Source organism: Myxine glutinosa, chromosome 3 (genome assembly GCF_964187855.1).
Source record: "Myxine glutinosa chromosome 3, kmMyxGlut1.1, whole genome shotgun sequence".
Lineage (NCBI taxonomy): Eukaryota > Metazoa > Chordata > Myxini > Myxiniformes > Myxinidae > Myxine > Myxine glutinosa.
In genome coordinates this window covers 42,841,542-42,859,643 of record NC_136263.1, presented here as the reverse complement: position 1 = coordinate 42,859,643, position 18,102 = coordinate 42,841,542, and the positions used below count along the sequence as shown (strand labels likewise).

The window sequence follows — 18,102 nt, the reverse complement described above, 5'->3', positions numbered from 1 at the left end:
ATTTAAAATTCTCCCTTTCCCTGCCCCCTTTCTCCATCCCCTCATTCCATCATTTTTTTCCTTCTTCTCCTTATCTATTTCTATGTCGATATCCTCTCATTGACACTCGGCTCCTCGTTCTCCTCCTCTTTATGTTTCCTTCTCCCTCTCTCTCTCTCTCTATATACAAATACCCTCCCCTTCTGCTCCCCTTCCCGCTCCATCCCAGGCACCAGACCTAGAATGTTAATGATCTTCCTGCTTCTCCTCCGTCGCACTCCCACCCTCCCCTCCACACATCCCAAATCCTCACCAGAGGCTTCCATGGTAACCATCATGTACCATGTGATCTTGGCTTAGCACGACAAGGAATAGGAAGAAGGGATCGGAATCTTCATCCAGACCTAAAGCGGATTCCAGCATGAAATCCAAACAATCGAGCAATCACAGTATACGTCATCGGTTACAGATTCTTGAAAACATGAACCGGATGCCATTTCAACTTCAGATATTCACATTGACACTGAGTAATGATTTTCCTTTTGAGAGCTTACACTGCACTTCAAGCATCGATGATGTCGGTGTAAGTAATTGATGGTGGAGAAGTGTGTGTACTCCATAGTATTCCAAACAAAGGGAACGAGGCAGGTTCAGGGAGTGCTTGTGCGGATTATATAAGGATTTGCACAAAGAAGTAACATCATGTCCTGCTATTGATATTATAAATACCGAGTGAGATATATACATCTGGGAAAATGGCGTTCTTATAAAACACAGGGTGTACATCGTGTACACGTGGACCTTATGTCCTGTTACCCCATGTAAAAAAAAAAAAAAAAATACATATTGTTTTTATATATATATATATATATATATATATATATATATATATATATATATATATATATATATATATATATATATATATGTATATATATATATATATATATATATATATATATATATATGTATGTATATATATATATATATATATATATATATATATATATATATATATATATATGTATGTATATATATATATATATATATATGTATGTATATATATATATATATATATATGTATGTATATATATATATATATATATATATATATATATATATATATATATATATATATATTTATATATGTATATATATATATATATATATATATATTTATATATGTATATATATATATGTATATATATATATATTTATATATGTATATGTATATATATATATATATGTATATATATATATATATAATATATATGTATATATAATCAGATTGAAATTTATTCCATTGCTGTTTGCTATGGATATATGGTTAGGACGATGTATAAAAGCTGCAGTTCGAACATTCCACCACCAATGTCCATGGTTATATCTGTCTGTCTGTCTGTCTGTTTGTGAGCACGGTATCTCAGAAAGTTGTGAACGGATTCGGACAAAACTTGGTGGACAAGCTCGGTGTTTCACAAGGACGAATCGATTTAGTTTTGGTGAAAATCAGGATCCGGATCTGGATAAGGGAATTTTTTTTAGTTGTTCCATCTTCACCATTGAGAGAAAGGACCAAAAACGACAGATATATCACGATATTTCAAAAGGTTGTGGACAGATTCGGAGGAAACTTGGTGGACAGGTTGGGTGTTTGACAAAGACGAATCGCTTAAAGTTTCGTGAAAATCCGAATACGTATCCGGATATGGGATTTTTTTTTAGTAATTCCATCATCACCATTGCGATAAATGCCCAAAAACGACAGATATATCGCGATATTTCAAAACGTTGTGCACGGATCCAGACAAAACTTGGTGAAAAGCTGGATGTTTGATAATTGGACGAATCGATTAAGTTTTGGTGAAAATCCGAATACGGATCGGGATACGGGAATTTATTTTCGTGATTCCACCTTCACCATTGAGGGAAATGGCCAAAAACGACAGATATATCGCGATATTTCAAAATGTTGTGGACGGATCCGAACGAAACTTGGTGGAAAGCTGGATGTTTGATAATTGGACGAATCGATTCAGTTTTGGTGAAAATCAGGATCCGGATCTGGATATGGGAATTATTTTTAGTTGTTCCATCTTCACCATTGAGAGAAAGGACCAAAAACGACAGATGTATCACGATATTTCAAAAAGTTGTGGACAGATTCGGAGGAAACTTGGTGGACAGGTTGGGTGTTTGACAAAGACGAATCGCTTAAATTTTCATGAAAATACGAATACGTATCCGGATATGGGAATTTTTTTTAGTGATTCCATCTTCACCATTGCGATAAATGGCCAAAAACGACAGATATATCGCGATATTTCAAAAAGTTGTGGACGAATCCGGACGAAACTTGGTGGAAAGCCGGATGTTTGCCAATTGGACGAATCGATTCAGTTTTGGTGAAAATCCGAATACGGATCCGCATACGGGAATTTTTTTTAGTGACTCCACCTTCACCATTGAGAGAAAGGGCCAACAACGACAGATCTGTATATCGCGATATTTCAAAAAGTTGTGGACAGGATCGGACTAAACTTGGTGAAAGAGTTGTTTAGGCGACAAGAACAAGCCGATTCGATTTTGGTTCAGGTCCGAATGCAGATCCGGTATATTCAGGCCTATCAGTGGGATACAAAACATAAACTGTTTAGCCTGGTGGAGGTTTGTGCTCTACCGAGTGAGATTCTCGTTCCATTTGCAGAAGTAAGGGAAAATACGAAGCCAAACAAAAGGTCTCTTTGGAAATGCAAAGACATTATTCTGACCTGTTTTAAGTTTCAGGATATTCATTCATTTATGCAAACACAAGTAGCACATCCAGTATTGAGAGACTGAGAGGAGACTCAAACGTAACGTTATAACAAATACAGGAATTACAGCATTCGATTTTAAATCAGTTGCAAAATAAATAAATAATTTTTTTACAAGATGCAGTCTCTCTGGAGGATTACTTCAGCTCATGATTACTCATTTTGCATATGAACAAACCTTCAGGTCAGATCAGGATCTTGAACACGTTCCCCCAAGGGGATTCTGGGTATTTTTGGTGTGTGAAGTAGTCAGGGCCCATACTTTATTAAAAATATCAAACTTAGCTGGTAGGAAGCTCGTTGCCACTTCACCCTCATTTTGTGCTCAATCTGCAGCCCTATCAGGTTTCTTATCTACATCCAGGAGGTTGATTGCTATTGGTCTTCTGGAAGCTAGTATCTAAAATTCCTGATAACTCGGTGCAGTCCCATTGGCTATCCAAGCGATTCTTGATCTATGCCTAGACTTTCATTGATGCAGAAATTTATGATCAACTATTAGTCAATGGCACCATGCGGAGGCATCCATGCCATGCTAGGTGAGTAACAACAACAACAACAACAACAACACCTGTATATTTTATATACCTGTATATGATACCTGTATATGGTGAGTATACGTACCTGTATATTTTTGTGCACCACCGACCAATAACAGAGTTGTGTTAATTTGTATACATCAACAAGCCTTGTGTGTGGGCTATTGCACCATACAAGTGAGCACCTCTTGGCCATCCAAAGACCAATATACTCATTGATATCGGGACGGCGCAAGTATATTGCAGTCAGAGCAGGTCCCCGTAAGTTTGTGGATGATGCGGACCCTGGATTTGGTCTTATTGCTGGTATGTTTGAAGTACAGTGGAGAAAGCTGAGGGTTCCTCAGTTCGTCATCATGCGCAGTCTACATTGTAAGCAAGATTTTCCTCTTTTGGTGGATAAAGCAAGTGGAAAGCAACTGCGTTGAGATTGGGTGGCATCCCCTACATTTGATTGAGGTTCCATGACTCGTATGTGCAGTCTATGTGCAGTCCCGCACAAAATGTTAATTTTTTAAAAAATATCTTGAGACTATTAGGCCTATATCACATCACAGTCTGGTATTCAAGCCCTTAAGTTATTTGAACATTGCAGAAACCTCTCTCTGAAGTCCACAGGTCAGGATTGTAGGATAGAATAGATTAACGGAGATCTCATGCTGTGTTCAATGCTGAACTCATTTAAAGAAAATCACAAATCAGAATTCAGGATCAATGGCACATTCAGACTCTGCTCGCCCAGTGTCATGAACAGGATCAGAAATTAGTTCAATGACATCTTCACCATTGATGCCTCTACATTATGTACTGCTGCTTTATTCGATTTGGAGGTGTCTTCTAAAAACGCTATAAAGTGTCGCCCAGAAGGTTTTAGAACCACCAAATATTATATTGGTTCTGCCCCTAGATGAGGTGAAATGCATCAAGGCCTCTAAGGAAAGAGGATGTCCCAATGTCCCATAAACAATTATTCCGCTGTGTAGTTGGTCAACAATCATAGTATCCCATAGAAGAGATTGTTCACTGTGATCATATCACCCCTGCGGTGCCAGTGGTACAGAGTGAAGATTTAGGGTCTCCAACCACCGTTCATATGGGAGTCTCCTCAGTTTGGTATTACTCTAGTTGCCCAACTCTGAACTTTCTCAGTCCTTCCTCCGTCAACTTTGGATCTTGTATGCCAGAGGATATGTTCCCATACTCAAGGTAGGGCCTGACCAGGGAGGGTTGTGGAGACGATTGGTATAGTATTTCTCTTGCTGTGTGGGAAAAAGTTATTGTAATAATCCCATGTATTTGGTTGTCGTTAAGTATAGCTGACGAGATGTGTTTGTGGAAATTGAGTTCACGGCCTGCCTATCACTGTGGATTTTGAGTTCATAACAACGGAATTATTCTTATGATATTCTTCCACTCCGGACTGGCAGGATGTCCTAGAGGTACGCACACTCACCTCTGAGCTATCTAGCCTGGGTTCGAATATTGACCCTGTTATAAACTGTCATCCTGTTGTTTCACGTGCAGGGTGATTAGTTGATGTATACCGTCCCTCCGATGAATGTTAAACTGCGTGTACTATCTGCTAGCATTAGTTGGTAGATGTTAAAGATCTCCTGGTGTCCTTCGTGAAGAGTGAAGCTTTTTCTGGCACCCCAAATTCCAAAAATCATTCAAACTTTTCTTCTTAGCTTCAAAAAGCACCCCTACTACTACGTGAGGACATCCTCTAAAATTGTACAAGAATAAATCCAGACGACACCAGAAACACGGTTTTTCACCAATAGGGTGATTTATGAATGGAACAACCTCCTTACAAATATTGTGGGTGCCTTGACAGAAAAAGATATAGGCAGTGGTGGAACCAAAAGTTCCAAGTAACTTCTCTCTAAAGCATGTGCAGTAAATTTAAAGTTCTACTCGATCTACAATGGCCTGCAAATGTATTCGCTTCCAACACCTCCCTCCAAAGCTTTCCCATTTTTAGGCCCCCTGAGCTTATTTCATGATGCTTTAAAAATCAAACTTCATATATGAGTCTTCACAAACTACTCTAAAGTGATAAAGCTAAAGAAATGCAGATAAAATGTGAAAAGTTAGATTAACAGAGAAAAATAGATAGCTCTCAGTTTCATAAGTATTCAAAGCGTTTGCCTAATTATCCCTAAATCAATTCAGGAGTAAATTATAATTTACTTTGTTATTATTAATTTACTTTTTAAAATAATTATTTGTTTGAAAAGTTACGAAATAAGTGTAATAGGTTTCATCTGTACTAGCCGAAACCCGTGGAACATCCACGGAAGGGAGGATGTGGTGTATGGATAGAGTGTACCATTATGGATGGCATAGGGGATTTAGGAAGTAAGTAAGACGAGTAAGAGTTAGGAAGAAAGATGAGAATGAAGAGTGCGTATATGAACAACGATCGCCGACACCGGCACAAATGCATGCTCTGGATTGTCCACTCAGTGGACGGCTTGCTTTCGCCTTCGCCTGTCCAATCAGCGGACGGCTTGCTTCGCCTTCGCCCAGCAGACGCCAATACGATGGCGTCGTAAGATGGCGTCGTATCGGCAGTTAATCGGATGCTTTTGGGCCCCAACGTCGGCTAATTCAGATTTTTCGAGTATGGCTGTATGTGATAAACAAAGAGCGCGGTTCGTAGATCGTAAATCCATTAGTGCCGTGGGCATCGGGTCACTGGGTGCGGCGTAAAAGGGATAACAAAGTCGAGTCCTTACGCTATTATTATATAGATACCGTATGTTTAACCCAAAAGTTCTGTTCTGTCAAAAGTTCTGTCACTCGAGCTTTTGGGTTCTGTTTGAGTTCTCGAACTCGAGTTCTGTCACTATCTGCCATGATCTTTCCTGGGAAAACCACATTTCAAATCTGGCCTCCAAAGCCAGTCGCCGACTGGGCATCCTCCGTCGTGCGAAGTCCTTCCTTGGCACACCTGAGCTACTCACCACATACAAGGCTTTCATCCGCAGCTCAATGGAATACTGCTCTCCCCTCTGGGCTGGTGCTCCTGCCTCACACCTAGCTCGTCTTCACGCTGTTGAAACCAAAGCATTCAGAATCATTGGAATCTCCCGCGATGAAGCTAACTCCGAGGGCCTCTCACTCACTCACCGCAGGCAGGTTGGTGGTCTTTCCGTCTTCTACCGACTCCTCTCTGGCCTTGCCCCCCCCCCCCCCCCCAGCTCTCTCTGGGCTCTGTCCCGCAAATATTCCTACAGGTCGCACAAGATCTGCCTGCAACCCTCTTATGGTTAAACTGCCAAAATCAAGACTCTCTGCTCACCTTCACTCCTTCATTCCTCTTTTCTCCCGCCTCTGGAACAAACTCCCTCACTCTCTTCAATCCCACTCCACCCTCCAGGTCTTTAAAACAGCTGTTCACCACCATCTCTTATCTTCCCCCATCCAAAACCTTGATCTTTTCTATCCCCGCTAATTTCACCCCAATTCCACTTTTTTGAAATACCAACTTCTGTCCTGGAAGTCCTTGGTATCCTTGTGTTTTATACCTCTCCCACCCACCCCCCCCCCCCTTCCGACGCCTCCTCCCCCCAAGCCCTCTCCCTCCCACACATCTCCCTGCTCTTAAATGTTGTGTGCTCTCAAGTGTTTGTGTGCTTTCCCTTCTCTTGTCTTCCGCTCCCTCTTTTTATATATTTTGTTTGTCTGGTTGATTTGTTTGTGAAGTAAATGTCAGCTCTTTCACGAGCTTCGATTCAGTATACAAAAAAAAAAAAGAAAAAAAAAAAAGTGATTTAACCCAAAATTTAAACTCCCCCACTTATCGAAGGAGTTTTTAAGTGAAACTCACTTGGTCAACGAACAAGGCAAAGATTAAGACCAAGGAGGTTTCCAAAGAAGTCAGACATAAAGTGGAAGAGAAGCACCATTCAGGAGAGGGTTATAAGAAGATTTCAAAGTCCCTCATTATCCCTTTGAATACAGTGAAACCCATTAAGAAGTGGAAGACATATCATAGCACCCAAACTCTACCCAGATCAGGTCGCCCATCCAAATGCAGCAGCAGGGCAAGCAGGAAACTGTTTCGGATGTCACTATAAATCCAAGAATGACTTTGAAAGATCCGCAAGGCTCTATGTCCGATATGGGGGTCAGTGTTGATCAATCAACAATATTCAGTTCCCTTCACAAAGCTGGCCTCTATTGACAGGTGCCAAGAAAGAAGCCATTCCTGAAAAAGACACATGTAAAGGGTCATATGGAGTTTGCGGAAAAATCATCTTAATGATACTGCAGGCATGTGGAGAAAAGTTTTGTGGTCAGATGAGACAAAAATTGGAATTGAAATTGAAAGAGTTACGTCCACAAAAATTGAAATTGAAAGCGTTATGTCTGGTGCAAGCCTAACACTATACATCACCCAGTCAACACCATCCCTACTGTCCAGCATAGTGGTGGCACTATCATGTTATGGGGCTGGTTTTCATCAGCAGGGACTGGCAAACTTGTTGAGATAGAAGGGACAATGGTAGTGCAAATGTGCTTCCATCAAGTACTGACTTAAGGGGCTGAATACTTTTGCAACCAGTGAATTTTGATTTGTATATGTTTTTTGCATGTATTCCTGACATGTAACCTCCTGACATGTAACCTCCTGACATGTAACCACCTGTCCATGTCTGCCGTTCGACTGAAGGTTGCACAGAAATGTGGAATTTATTGGTTCCATGATTTAGCATTCACCATTTCCGCATTGTTTGTTTGCTTTTGGCTTCCCACCCGTGCATAGCATGCGTACCTCGCTCGTCTACTATAAATGGATGAGGTATGTGTGTGTGTGTGTGCGTGCGTGTGTGTGTGTGCGCGCGCGCGCGTGTGTGTGTGTGTGTGTGTGTGTGTGTGTGTGTGTGTGTGTGGCATACCTTTTGTGTCTATTAATTAAAACGTTTATTATGAAGGAGCTGCGCTCCAACGCGAGTCGAAAGAATTGACGCGACCAAAGACGGAATTCGTCCGAGTTGCTTTATTGAAACAAAACAGCTCAGGTATTCTCACAAGCCCGTTTATCGGGCAGCAATATATATACACATTTATGCCGGGGCGTTTGCCCGGGAAAACCGAGACCGGGCATGCCCGGGTGTCAAGGGCGAGTCCTGGAAAGGCGAGTCTGGACATGCCCGGGCGTCCTGGACGCGGCCTGGCAAGTCGAGGCTGGGCGTGCCCGAGCGCTCTGGGCGAGCCCTGGAAAGGCGAGAGCGGGCATGCCCGGACGCTCTGGGCGAGCCCTGGCAAGTCGAGGCTGGGCGTGCCCGGGCGCTCTGGGCGAGCCCTGGAAAGGCGAGAGCGGGCAAGCCGGGCATGCCCGGGAAAGACGAGACCGGGCGTGCCCGGGAGGTTCGGGCGTGCCCGGGAACAGCGAGTCCGGGCATGCCCAGGAGAGGTGCGTCTGGGCCCGTCCGGACGAGCCCGGCATGGCGATCGCGCCCTGGCCGCGTCCTGGCAGGTGCAAGGCGATTGTGTACATTCAGCGGGAACCGCTACAATTAATTAATTATGTATTCTTGAAATGTACCTTTTAACTCTTTAGACTGCTGAGATCCCTTCGACATTTGAAGACCCTTTAAGACCCCAAAAAACCATAAAGACCCAGAAGAATCAAAAGTCCCAGAGGTCCCAAAAGACCCCGAAGACCCAAAAATCCCTTAGGACCCAAAATACCCAAAATACCCAGATGACCCAAAATACCCAGATGACCCAAAAGACCAAGAGGTCCTAAAAGACCCCAAGGACACAAAAGACCCTGAAGACACCAAAAGTCCCCAAGGACCAAAAATACCCAAAAGTCCTCGAGGACCCAATTAAAGACCCAGAGGACCCAAAAGACTATGAGGACCCAAAAAGGCCCCGAGTCCGGCAGGCAGGTATGCTACAAGGCGGTGAAGACCAATGAAAATTTGGTACAACGGGAACGGGCCCACTAGTGAATATAAAAATTCCATTTGGAAAAAAAATCTATATTCATAAATATGATAATATATATGTTATATATGATCGTCACTATCAATTCATTTTTGTACTTTCATTTCCACCTTTACCTTTACCCTAATTTGTTTATTTTGTTCGACGATAGAGTGAAACTAAATAAGCGGTGTATAATACTTATTTATGCTTCCGCCTGAGCTGGTCGATGATTCCCATTCTGACTACTTTTTATTTGAAATAAAATTTTAATACTACGAAGTGCGGATGAAATTATCCGCAAAAGAATCCAATGTACGTCATTAAAACTAAACCATTGTAAAGAATGGATATTAAAATTACGAGTTTCCGGTTTTATGTTCCTTCACACGACCCGTTGTTATGTTAGCCAAGCCAATCACAGCGCTAGATGATGAGAAGGTCATGGTGACTCTTTTATTCGGTTTAATGGTTCATATCCATGGTTTTGTGGAATTGTAAATTTAAAATTTACGAATTTATTTAAAGCTAATTTCTGTCGAATAACAAGTTTCCCTCAAAATCGTGCCCTCTTGTCTTGGTAAGGACCGGGTGTGTCGGCTTCTCTATTTAGTATTTCAGATTATTATTAAATGCGTTGTTGTTGTACTACTAGTACTACTACTTCCTATCTATGATGTACCGTAGTTATAATGCGTACAGCATTTTATATTTGTTATATTGCGCTTTGCTGTGTTATATAACACTAACAGGCTTATGTTATGTTATGAATGTACAATTAAAAAATATAAAAACATTATGCCCAGTGTGTGCACTGTACTACATAATATTAATAATATATAATGTAGTGATTTTGTATAATTCAGGACGTTGTTAATCGATTTAGCGTGTTTTCCTGGTATTCGGCATGTAATGAACGTAACTTATCGATAACACGGCGAGAAGAGACCAAACGGACATTTAACCCACCGCGCCTGTGCTGCACTCCAAACCTGAGCTCTCCCATCATCCAGATTTATATCTATACTAAGAGATGTGTGTGATGCGGTGTGATAGTGTGTTGTAAGATACTGTGTCTGCATGTGTGTGTGTGATACTGTTTCTGCATGTGTGTGTGTGATGCTGTGTCTGCATGTGTGTGTGATACTGTGTCTGCATGTGTGTGTGATACTGTGCCTGCATGTGTGTGTGATACTGTGTCTGCATGTGTGTGTGATACTGTGTCTGCATGTGTGTGTGATACTGTGTCTGCATGTGTGTGTGATACTGTGTCTGCATGTGTGCGATACTGTGTCTGCATGTGTGTGATACTGTGTCTGCATGTGTGTGATACTGTGTCTGCATGTGTGCGATACTGTGTCTGCATGTGTGCGATACTGTGTCTGCATGTGTGTGATACTATGTCTTCATTTGTGTGATACTGTGTCTGCATGTGTGTGATACTATCTTCATTTGTGTGATACTGTGTCTGCATGTGTGTGATACTGTGGCTGCATGTGTGTGATACTGTGTCTGCATGTGTGTGATACTGTGTCTGCATGTGTGCGATACTGTGTCTGCATGTGTGCGATACTGTGTCTGCATGTGTGTGATACTATGTCTGCATGTGTGTGATACTATGTCTGCATGTGTGTGATACTGTGTCCATGTGTGTGATACTGTGTCTGCATGTGTGCGATATTGTGTCTGCATGTGTGCGATACTGTGTCTGCATGTGTGCGATACTGTGTCTGCATGTGTGGGATACTGTGTCTGCATGTGTGCGATACTGTGTCTGCATGTGTGCGATACTGTGTCTTAATTTGTGTGATGCTGTCTTAATTTGTGTGATACTGTCTTAATTTGTGTGATACTGTCTTAATTTGTGTGATACTGTCTTAATTTGTGTGATACTGTGTCTGCATGTGTGTGTGATACTGTGTCTGCATGTGTATGTGATACCATGTCTGCATGTGTGTGATACCGTGTCTGCATGTGTGTGATACCGTGTCTGCATGTGTGTGATACCGTGTCTGCATGTGTGTGATACCGTGTCTGCATGTGTGTGATACTGTCCCTGCATGTGTGTGTGATACCATGTCTGCATGTGTGTGATACTGTGTGTGTGTGATAGTGTGTGTGTGTGTGTGTGTGTGTGTGTGTGTGTGTGTGTGTGTGTGTGTGTGTGTGTGTGTGTGTGTGTGTGTGTGTGTGTGTGTGTGTGTGTGTGTGTGTGTGTGTGTGTGTGTGTGTGTGTGTGTGTGTGTGTTTGTTTTGGTCGTTGTATAGCCCCGGACAGTTCTCTTTAACAAGCCCACTGCATGGAAACAGCTGATTGATCTCCCAGGATCGACCCAGAGATCCTCCACATCTAGGATGGTGTATCCGACAGACTTAGAAAAAGAGACAAGAGGGAACGGAACCGATCGGCACTCTGACCCTGACCCTGCTGCCTTGACAAATTCTGGCAGCAGGGAAGAATGGGGAAGATTTGATCCCTGACTTGCATTTGGGTAGGGGAGTGGAGGGGTACAACCACCACAAAGAGGCATCCCTGATAGTTCTGTCGTTGGTTATCTCCATATGCTGGTTTCAGAAGGTGGAACAGAGTCCTCCCAGGCATTGAAGTATCCACCTCAATTTCAGTAAGTGATCATGATTCATGGACAAGTTTATGACGTTTTCTTATTCTCAAAGTTTTGTTCTGAGGGCTTTGGAGGATCGTCACTGAGCCCCGGACACCTTCCAACTGCAGTTCTTTTGCTGTAATATTCCCAGGGATTGTTTTTAAATATCTCTCTAAGGTTCTTTTTTTATCATTCCCAGTGCTCCAATAATCACTGGTACGATTTTGGTGCTCTTCAGCTTCCAATATATTTTTACTTCATTTTTGAGGTCTTGGTATTTGGTAATTTTCTTGATTTTTGTGTTGTTTCGGCTAAAATCGCTGGGAACTGCCTCACCTCAATTAGCAATGCCTTCCTTTGTTTTTTGTACCTTAGTACTATATCCGGTCACAATGATTTGTTTTCCATGTTCACACTTGATGGAATCATTCGGTCATATGTGAACATTACCTTCTTGTTTTCAGTGATTGCTTTTGGTTCATGTTTCCACGAGTTTTCTGGAACTGGGATATTGAGACTTTTGCAGATGTGCCAGTGAATTACTCGACATACTTTGTTGTGCCTTTGAGTGTACAGCTGCTCTGACATGAGTTTTGTTTTTTTTACATCCTGATAGGACGTGGCTCGTACTTTCTGTTTCTACCTTGCAGAACCTACACTTGTCCGATTGACTCAGTCCCGCCATTTTCTTAAAGCCGTTGGTGTAGTATTCTTGGTCTTGGGCATTTATAATGATTTGTTCTCCATCCCAGTTGAGCTGACCACCTCTTAGCCATTCCAAAGAGCTTTTTGTCTATTCCCAATCTGTCCAAGTCTTCTTTTTTTTTTTAAATATCTTTTTGCTGTTTTATTGTTTTCCCAGTTGTCGGTGTCTATTTGTTGATATTATGTTTTATATTTTTCTTTCTTCTTTTTTGCAATTGTTGGGGTTGTAATCATTTTGGTTTCTTGTGTGACATCTTCTATTCGCACCTGCCTTTGGGAATTTTTGCTAGGTGGATTAGGGATACCTTCTCTGGTTTCTTGTCTTCGTGTTTGCTTACAAATCTGATTCGGTAGTCTGTTGCATTTTTTACGTATTCGGCCAATTGTGCACTTGGTTGAGCTCCATCAGGCCGCTTCCTTCTCCTCGTCTTAGCAGGTACATTCTCAAGATGCATTGATTTTTGTAAAACATTTTGTAGATAGTGAGGAGTTTCCTTGTTTTGATATCCAATTTATTGATCTTTGATTGTGGCCAGTTTATTATGTAGCTTTACTGGAATACTGGTATTGCAAATTGATTTATGGCTTTGATTTTGCTCCTTGGAGATGGGTATGTTTTCAGGATAGCCTCGTTCTATGCAGGTATTCTTTGGTAATTGGTTTGCACATTTGCTTGACATATTTTTGTCTAGCTACTGTATCTTTGTAGTTGTCAATTTTTATTTTGTCAGTTTTTGTTTGTCTACCTTGAATGAATGTGCACTTGGCACACTTATACAGGTCAAATTTCATTTGGATGTTATATGAGTATTGTTTCACTAGGTTGAGTGTGTGTGTGTGCGTGTGCGTGTCACCATTTTTCTCTGAGATAGCCTAATGGATCTTTGTCAAACTTTCAGAAGTTTATCAGTGACTGCCGTGGAGCATTTTCAGCCAAACAAATTAGATTTTTTTGGAAAATTCAGCAAAAAAACATGACCTGTGAACATATATCACTGTAATCAGCATCAAGATGGCTTCAATTCAACCAATCATGTGACCAGATTCTGTGCATTTACAAAATTTCTGTATTTTATGACGTCATTGACTTGCTCATGATCAATGTGAGCTTCAGCACCTGTGGTCATATTTCTGTTATTATGACCCAAAAGAGTTTGAACATAGACTTTAAAAAGAGAATTAATCGATTGTCCGTTTAATTGTGTGGCATCTTCTGGTGCCGAGTTTGAAACTGAACTGGCATGGTTGGACCAAATGACCTTTTCCTCAACAGTAAAGCATAACAGGGTTTTAGGTTGTATATTTGTAGGTGGTGTTGGTGTTGGGCTAGCGGCTAGGATGCCAGCTTGGGATACCTAGGATCCTGGGTTCGAATCCCGGTCGATCGCTGAATTAACGCCAGGGGGGTTGACTCAGCCTGTCATCCTTCCGAGGTCGGCTAATTGAGTACCAGTTCACAGGTAATTCCCTGGTTGTCGTAAAAAGGCGACAAAAAGGGTTGGCGGCAGGAAGGGCATCCGGCCGGTAAAACATTGCTTCAAAAAGGGGACCAAAAAAACAACAACCACGGTCCCCGAAAAAGGCCAACCCCCGCTTCGCGGGGGAAAATGGCCTCTGACGGTGTTTTTTTTTTTTTTTGTAGGGGGATAAATTCCAAATCAAAAGAGGTGGTTTTTACTCTGTATAGGAATTTAGTGAGGCCCCATCTAGAATATTGAGCAGTGATGGTCACCATAACCAAGGAAGGACATAGCTGCCATAGAAAGGGTTCAGCGCAGGGCGACTAGATTGATCCGGGCCGAGCTAGAATCGACTATGATTAGCGGCTGAAGGAAACAGGGCTTTCTTTATACATTAGAAAGGTGGCGTTTACGAAGGTATATGATAGAGATGTTTAATATAATGAAAGGTGTGGACAAGAAAGGTGAAGTGGAGTTTTTCAGCACAGTGGACAGTGATAGGACCACAGACCATACCCTGAGTGTATAGAAGAGGAGAGCGAGGGCAGTTTTGAGGTAGGGGCCTTGCAGTCAGAGTGTGGTTAATGCATGGAATGGTCTCCTTGGAAAGGTCGTGGCAGTGGAGGCGGTGGGTAAGAGGAAGCATCCTGTGCCAAACTCCCGTGTGTATCCTTTCCTCACTGTTTCGTAGGTAATTCTGTAGCCGTGAATATTTTGTACGTGATATTGTTTGTCCCTGATTTTTCTATTTCTTCTTTATGTTGCTCATCTTCTCGGTCTCATTGTGAATTAAACCTGAAGTTCTTGTTTATGAATTTGGCAGCTGTGATTGGTGACCGTTTTGATTTTTGTGTTCCATCAATCTTTGTTGTCATCAATCATCGTTTTGATCACTTGCACAGAAGGGGTGTTCGTGCTGAGGTGAAATGGCCGTACGTTCTATCCTCGCTCTTCCACGCACAGGTGAGTTCCAGTTGGTTAAGGAACAAACCAATTTTACTTTATAGTTCAATTTGTTCTTTTCTCCATCGCATCAGTTTGTGTTGCTAATTTTAGTTATATATACATTTTTGAATGTATACATATATATCGTATACGTATGTATACATATATATGTATGTATACATATGTATACATATATATATACGTATGTATACATATACGTATGTATACATATACATATATATACATACATATATACGTATGTATACATAGCCACCTCCATATATATACGTATACGTATACATATATATTCAGCCGCTAATGTATACGTATACATATATACATATCACACTCTCAATTATTTTTATTTTTTTTATTTATTTTTTTAAATATATTTTTTTGAATGTAATATAATAACAGTGCAATCATACTATCATATTGCAATATGTGGATCACGGTTCACTCTCAATTGTGCCGCGGAGGAAGCAAAATGATATTCCCGATTGTCGAGTACCGGTAATTGCTAATTGTCACGATCTCGACGTTGATTAATTAATTACAATCCCTCTTTGGCTGTTTTAACATCTTTGGTTTTAACATTTTTTTTTTTTTTTTTTTTTTTATACATTTTTTTGAATGTAATATAATAACAGTGCAATCATACTATCATATTGCAATATGTGGATCACGGTTCACTCTCAATTGTGCCGCGGAGGAAGCAAAATGATATTCCCGATTGTCGAGTACCGGTAATTGCTAATTGTCACGATCTCGACGTTGATTAATTAATTACAATCCCTCTTTGGCTGTTTTAACATCTTTGGTTGGGCAAAACAGTCGTGACATTCATCCTTCTATCATAATGACCATGAGAGCTCTTGCTTGCGGCTCATGTTGTGTCAGCAGTTTGGATACCGCGCCAGCAGAGTGCACTACATGCTAAAACACACCATCCTCCAATGGGGATGTAAAGCCGATTTCACGATTTGCATTTACATTGTGGATGCTAAAGATCCATCGGCACCTTTCAAAAGGAGTAGGCCATTGTGTGCAGGTAATCTGGCCATGCTTGGGGTTAGCTGCATCGTTAGCACTACCTGCATTCGACAGGTGTGCTGAGATGTGGGTGGAGACAACACATACATGATGACCACATATCTTCCCTCTTAGTGTAGCAGCATAGCAAACCTGTTGTGCATTTTGTGATACAAGCACCAAATTTGGCACAAATGTACATTAATATGTTGCGAACATTTTCAGATATTGGGCCACTTGAAATTCCGTAAATTTTTTTTTTTCAAATTTTTTCAAATTTCGTAATTTCAAATTTTTCGGGTGACACCGTCACAATTTCGGTCTTCGAGGCCGGCCGATATAGTGGGGCGGCTTAGCCCAAATATTCAAAAGAATTGTGCATTTTGTGATACAAGCACCAAATTTGGCACAAATGTACATTAATATGTTGCGAACATTGTGTGGTCAGCAATGAAGATGAGAGTCTGAATTACATGTATGCAAAAGACCTTGTGAACCAGTGAAGCAAATACACGGGTAAGCATGAATTAATTCTAGGGCATGATATAATTTCCATGATGTTTACCTCTACACTCAATGGTGGAAGGAGGTAATGTTTTGATCCCAGCTTGTCTGTATGTCTGTTTGTCTGTTAGTCCACAAAATTCCAGACAAAGCTTGTAGTAGTGGTAGTTGTAGTGGTAGTGGTGATAACAGAAATTGTTATATAGAACTGAACTTATATTATTATTATATGCAGAAAATAACTTCATTTCTATATGCCCTGCAGTGGACAGGTTAATTGGTTTATGCACTGAAGGGGTCACCCTGGTGTGCACTGCTGTGTTCTGCCTCACTGAGTTGTTCAGGTATGATGTACTCAGCACAAGCTTCCGGTCGGCCCGGAGGTGGGGGTGCGGGGCCTGTCACGGAACGTCAAAACAAACGGCCTGCCGGGGCCGCCCAAAAGTCGGGCGTGAGGGGCGCGTCCACTAATGGAACGCCTCTCGCTTCCCAGATCGAGGGCCACGTGGTCAGGAGAACCTCGTCCCTTCCGGTCACACTTTGCCTATCGGCCGGCCTCGAAGACCGAAATTGTGACGGTGTCACCCGAAAAATTTGAAATTACGAAATTTGAAAAAATTTGAAAAAAAAAATTACGGAATTTCAAGTGGCCCAATATCTGAAAATGTTCGCAACATATTAATGTACATTTGTGCCAAATTTGGTGCTTGTTTCACAAAATGCACAATTCTTTTGAATATTTGGGCTAAGCCGCCCCACTATCTGTGTCTGTTTCCTTGTGTTTTCATGCCATTAATGAAAATCTTCTTCTTCACAGCACACGTGTTCATTGCCCGACCTTTGTCAATCTCAGTGCCTCGCTTCAGTTACAGTGAGTTCTTCACCTTCTCTGATTTCTCATCCAAATATAATTTTCCAGCTGTGATCGTCTCTTCATTATATCAGGATAATTCACTCATTCTTCCCCTCGTCGGTTATCCATTTTCACCGCATTTCAACCTCCTCACCTGCACATGCTTCTTATGTACGATATCAAGTGCCTTATTGCACATTCGAGCTTTAGAAATGTATGCGGACCGTACTGTGTCTATAGCAGCGGTTCTTAACCTGGGGGTGGTGACGTACGCGCATATGCGAACAAAATACTGTGTGTGGTATGTACCTTTGTTTGGTTCCTAAAAATGGGCTCAACAAATTGATATGTTATTTATGACCCCTTCATGACCCCCGGAAAACCCCAAACGACCCCCATGGCCCCCCGCGAACCCCAGGTTAAGAACCGCTGGTCTATAGCAATGGGCGTGCAGTGCATTGACATTACAACAGTGGACAGAAGAGATCGCTAATGGACATTTTACTTTGACATGAGGTGTTCGATTGGAGAGCACCTGGATGGACATTCTGATCTCTGTGCTACGATCTATAAAAGCTTTGCTTACAACGAGTTGCTGCATATCGAGGAAGGATGTATCACTGCGGATTCCGATTGGTTTTCCAGTTGGTCACTGCTGCTAATTATGTGTTGCCCGTTCTTATCTGCCATTGGCTGATCACAGAAGGCATTTGTAAGTTA

General features: G+C 41.5%; 1 protein-coding gene across 1 annotated transcript in view; it reads left to right on the top strand.

Annotated features, from left to right (window-relative positions):
- The first annotated feature begins 9,664 nt into the window (after positions 1 to 9,664).
- The window catches only part of NDUFS8 (NADH:ubiquinone oxidoreductase core subunit S8), a 40,738-nt gene continuing 32,300 nt past the window's right edge, over positions 9,665 to 18,102 (top strand). Inside the window, exons 1-3 of the mRNA XM_068110986.2 lie at positions 9,665 to 9,857; positions 14,951 to 15,011; positions 17,347 to 17,400. Coding sequence (XP_067967087.2) covers positions 14,975 to 15,011; positions 17,347 to 17,400 — 91 coding nt within the window. The 5' untranslated portion in view covers positions 9,665 to 9,857; positions 14,951 to 14,974. The remainder of the gene's footprint in view (positions 9,858 to 14,950; positions 15,012 to 17,346; positions 17,401 to 18,102) is intronic.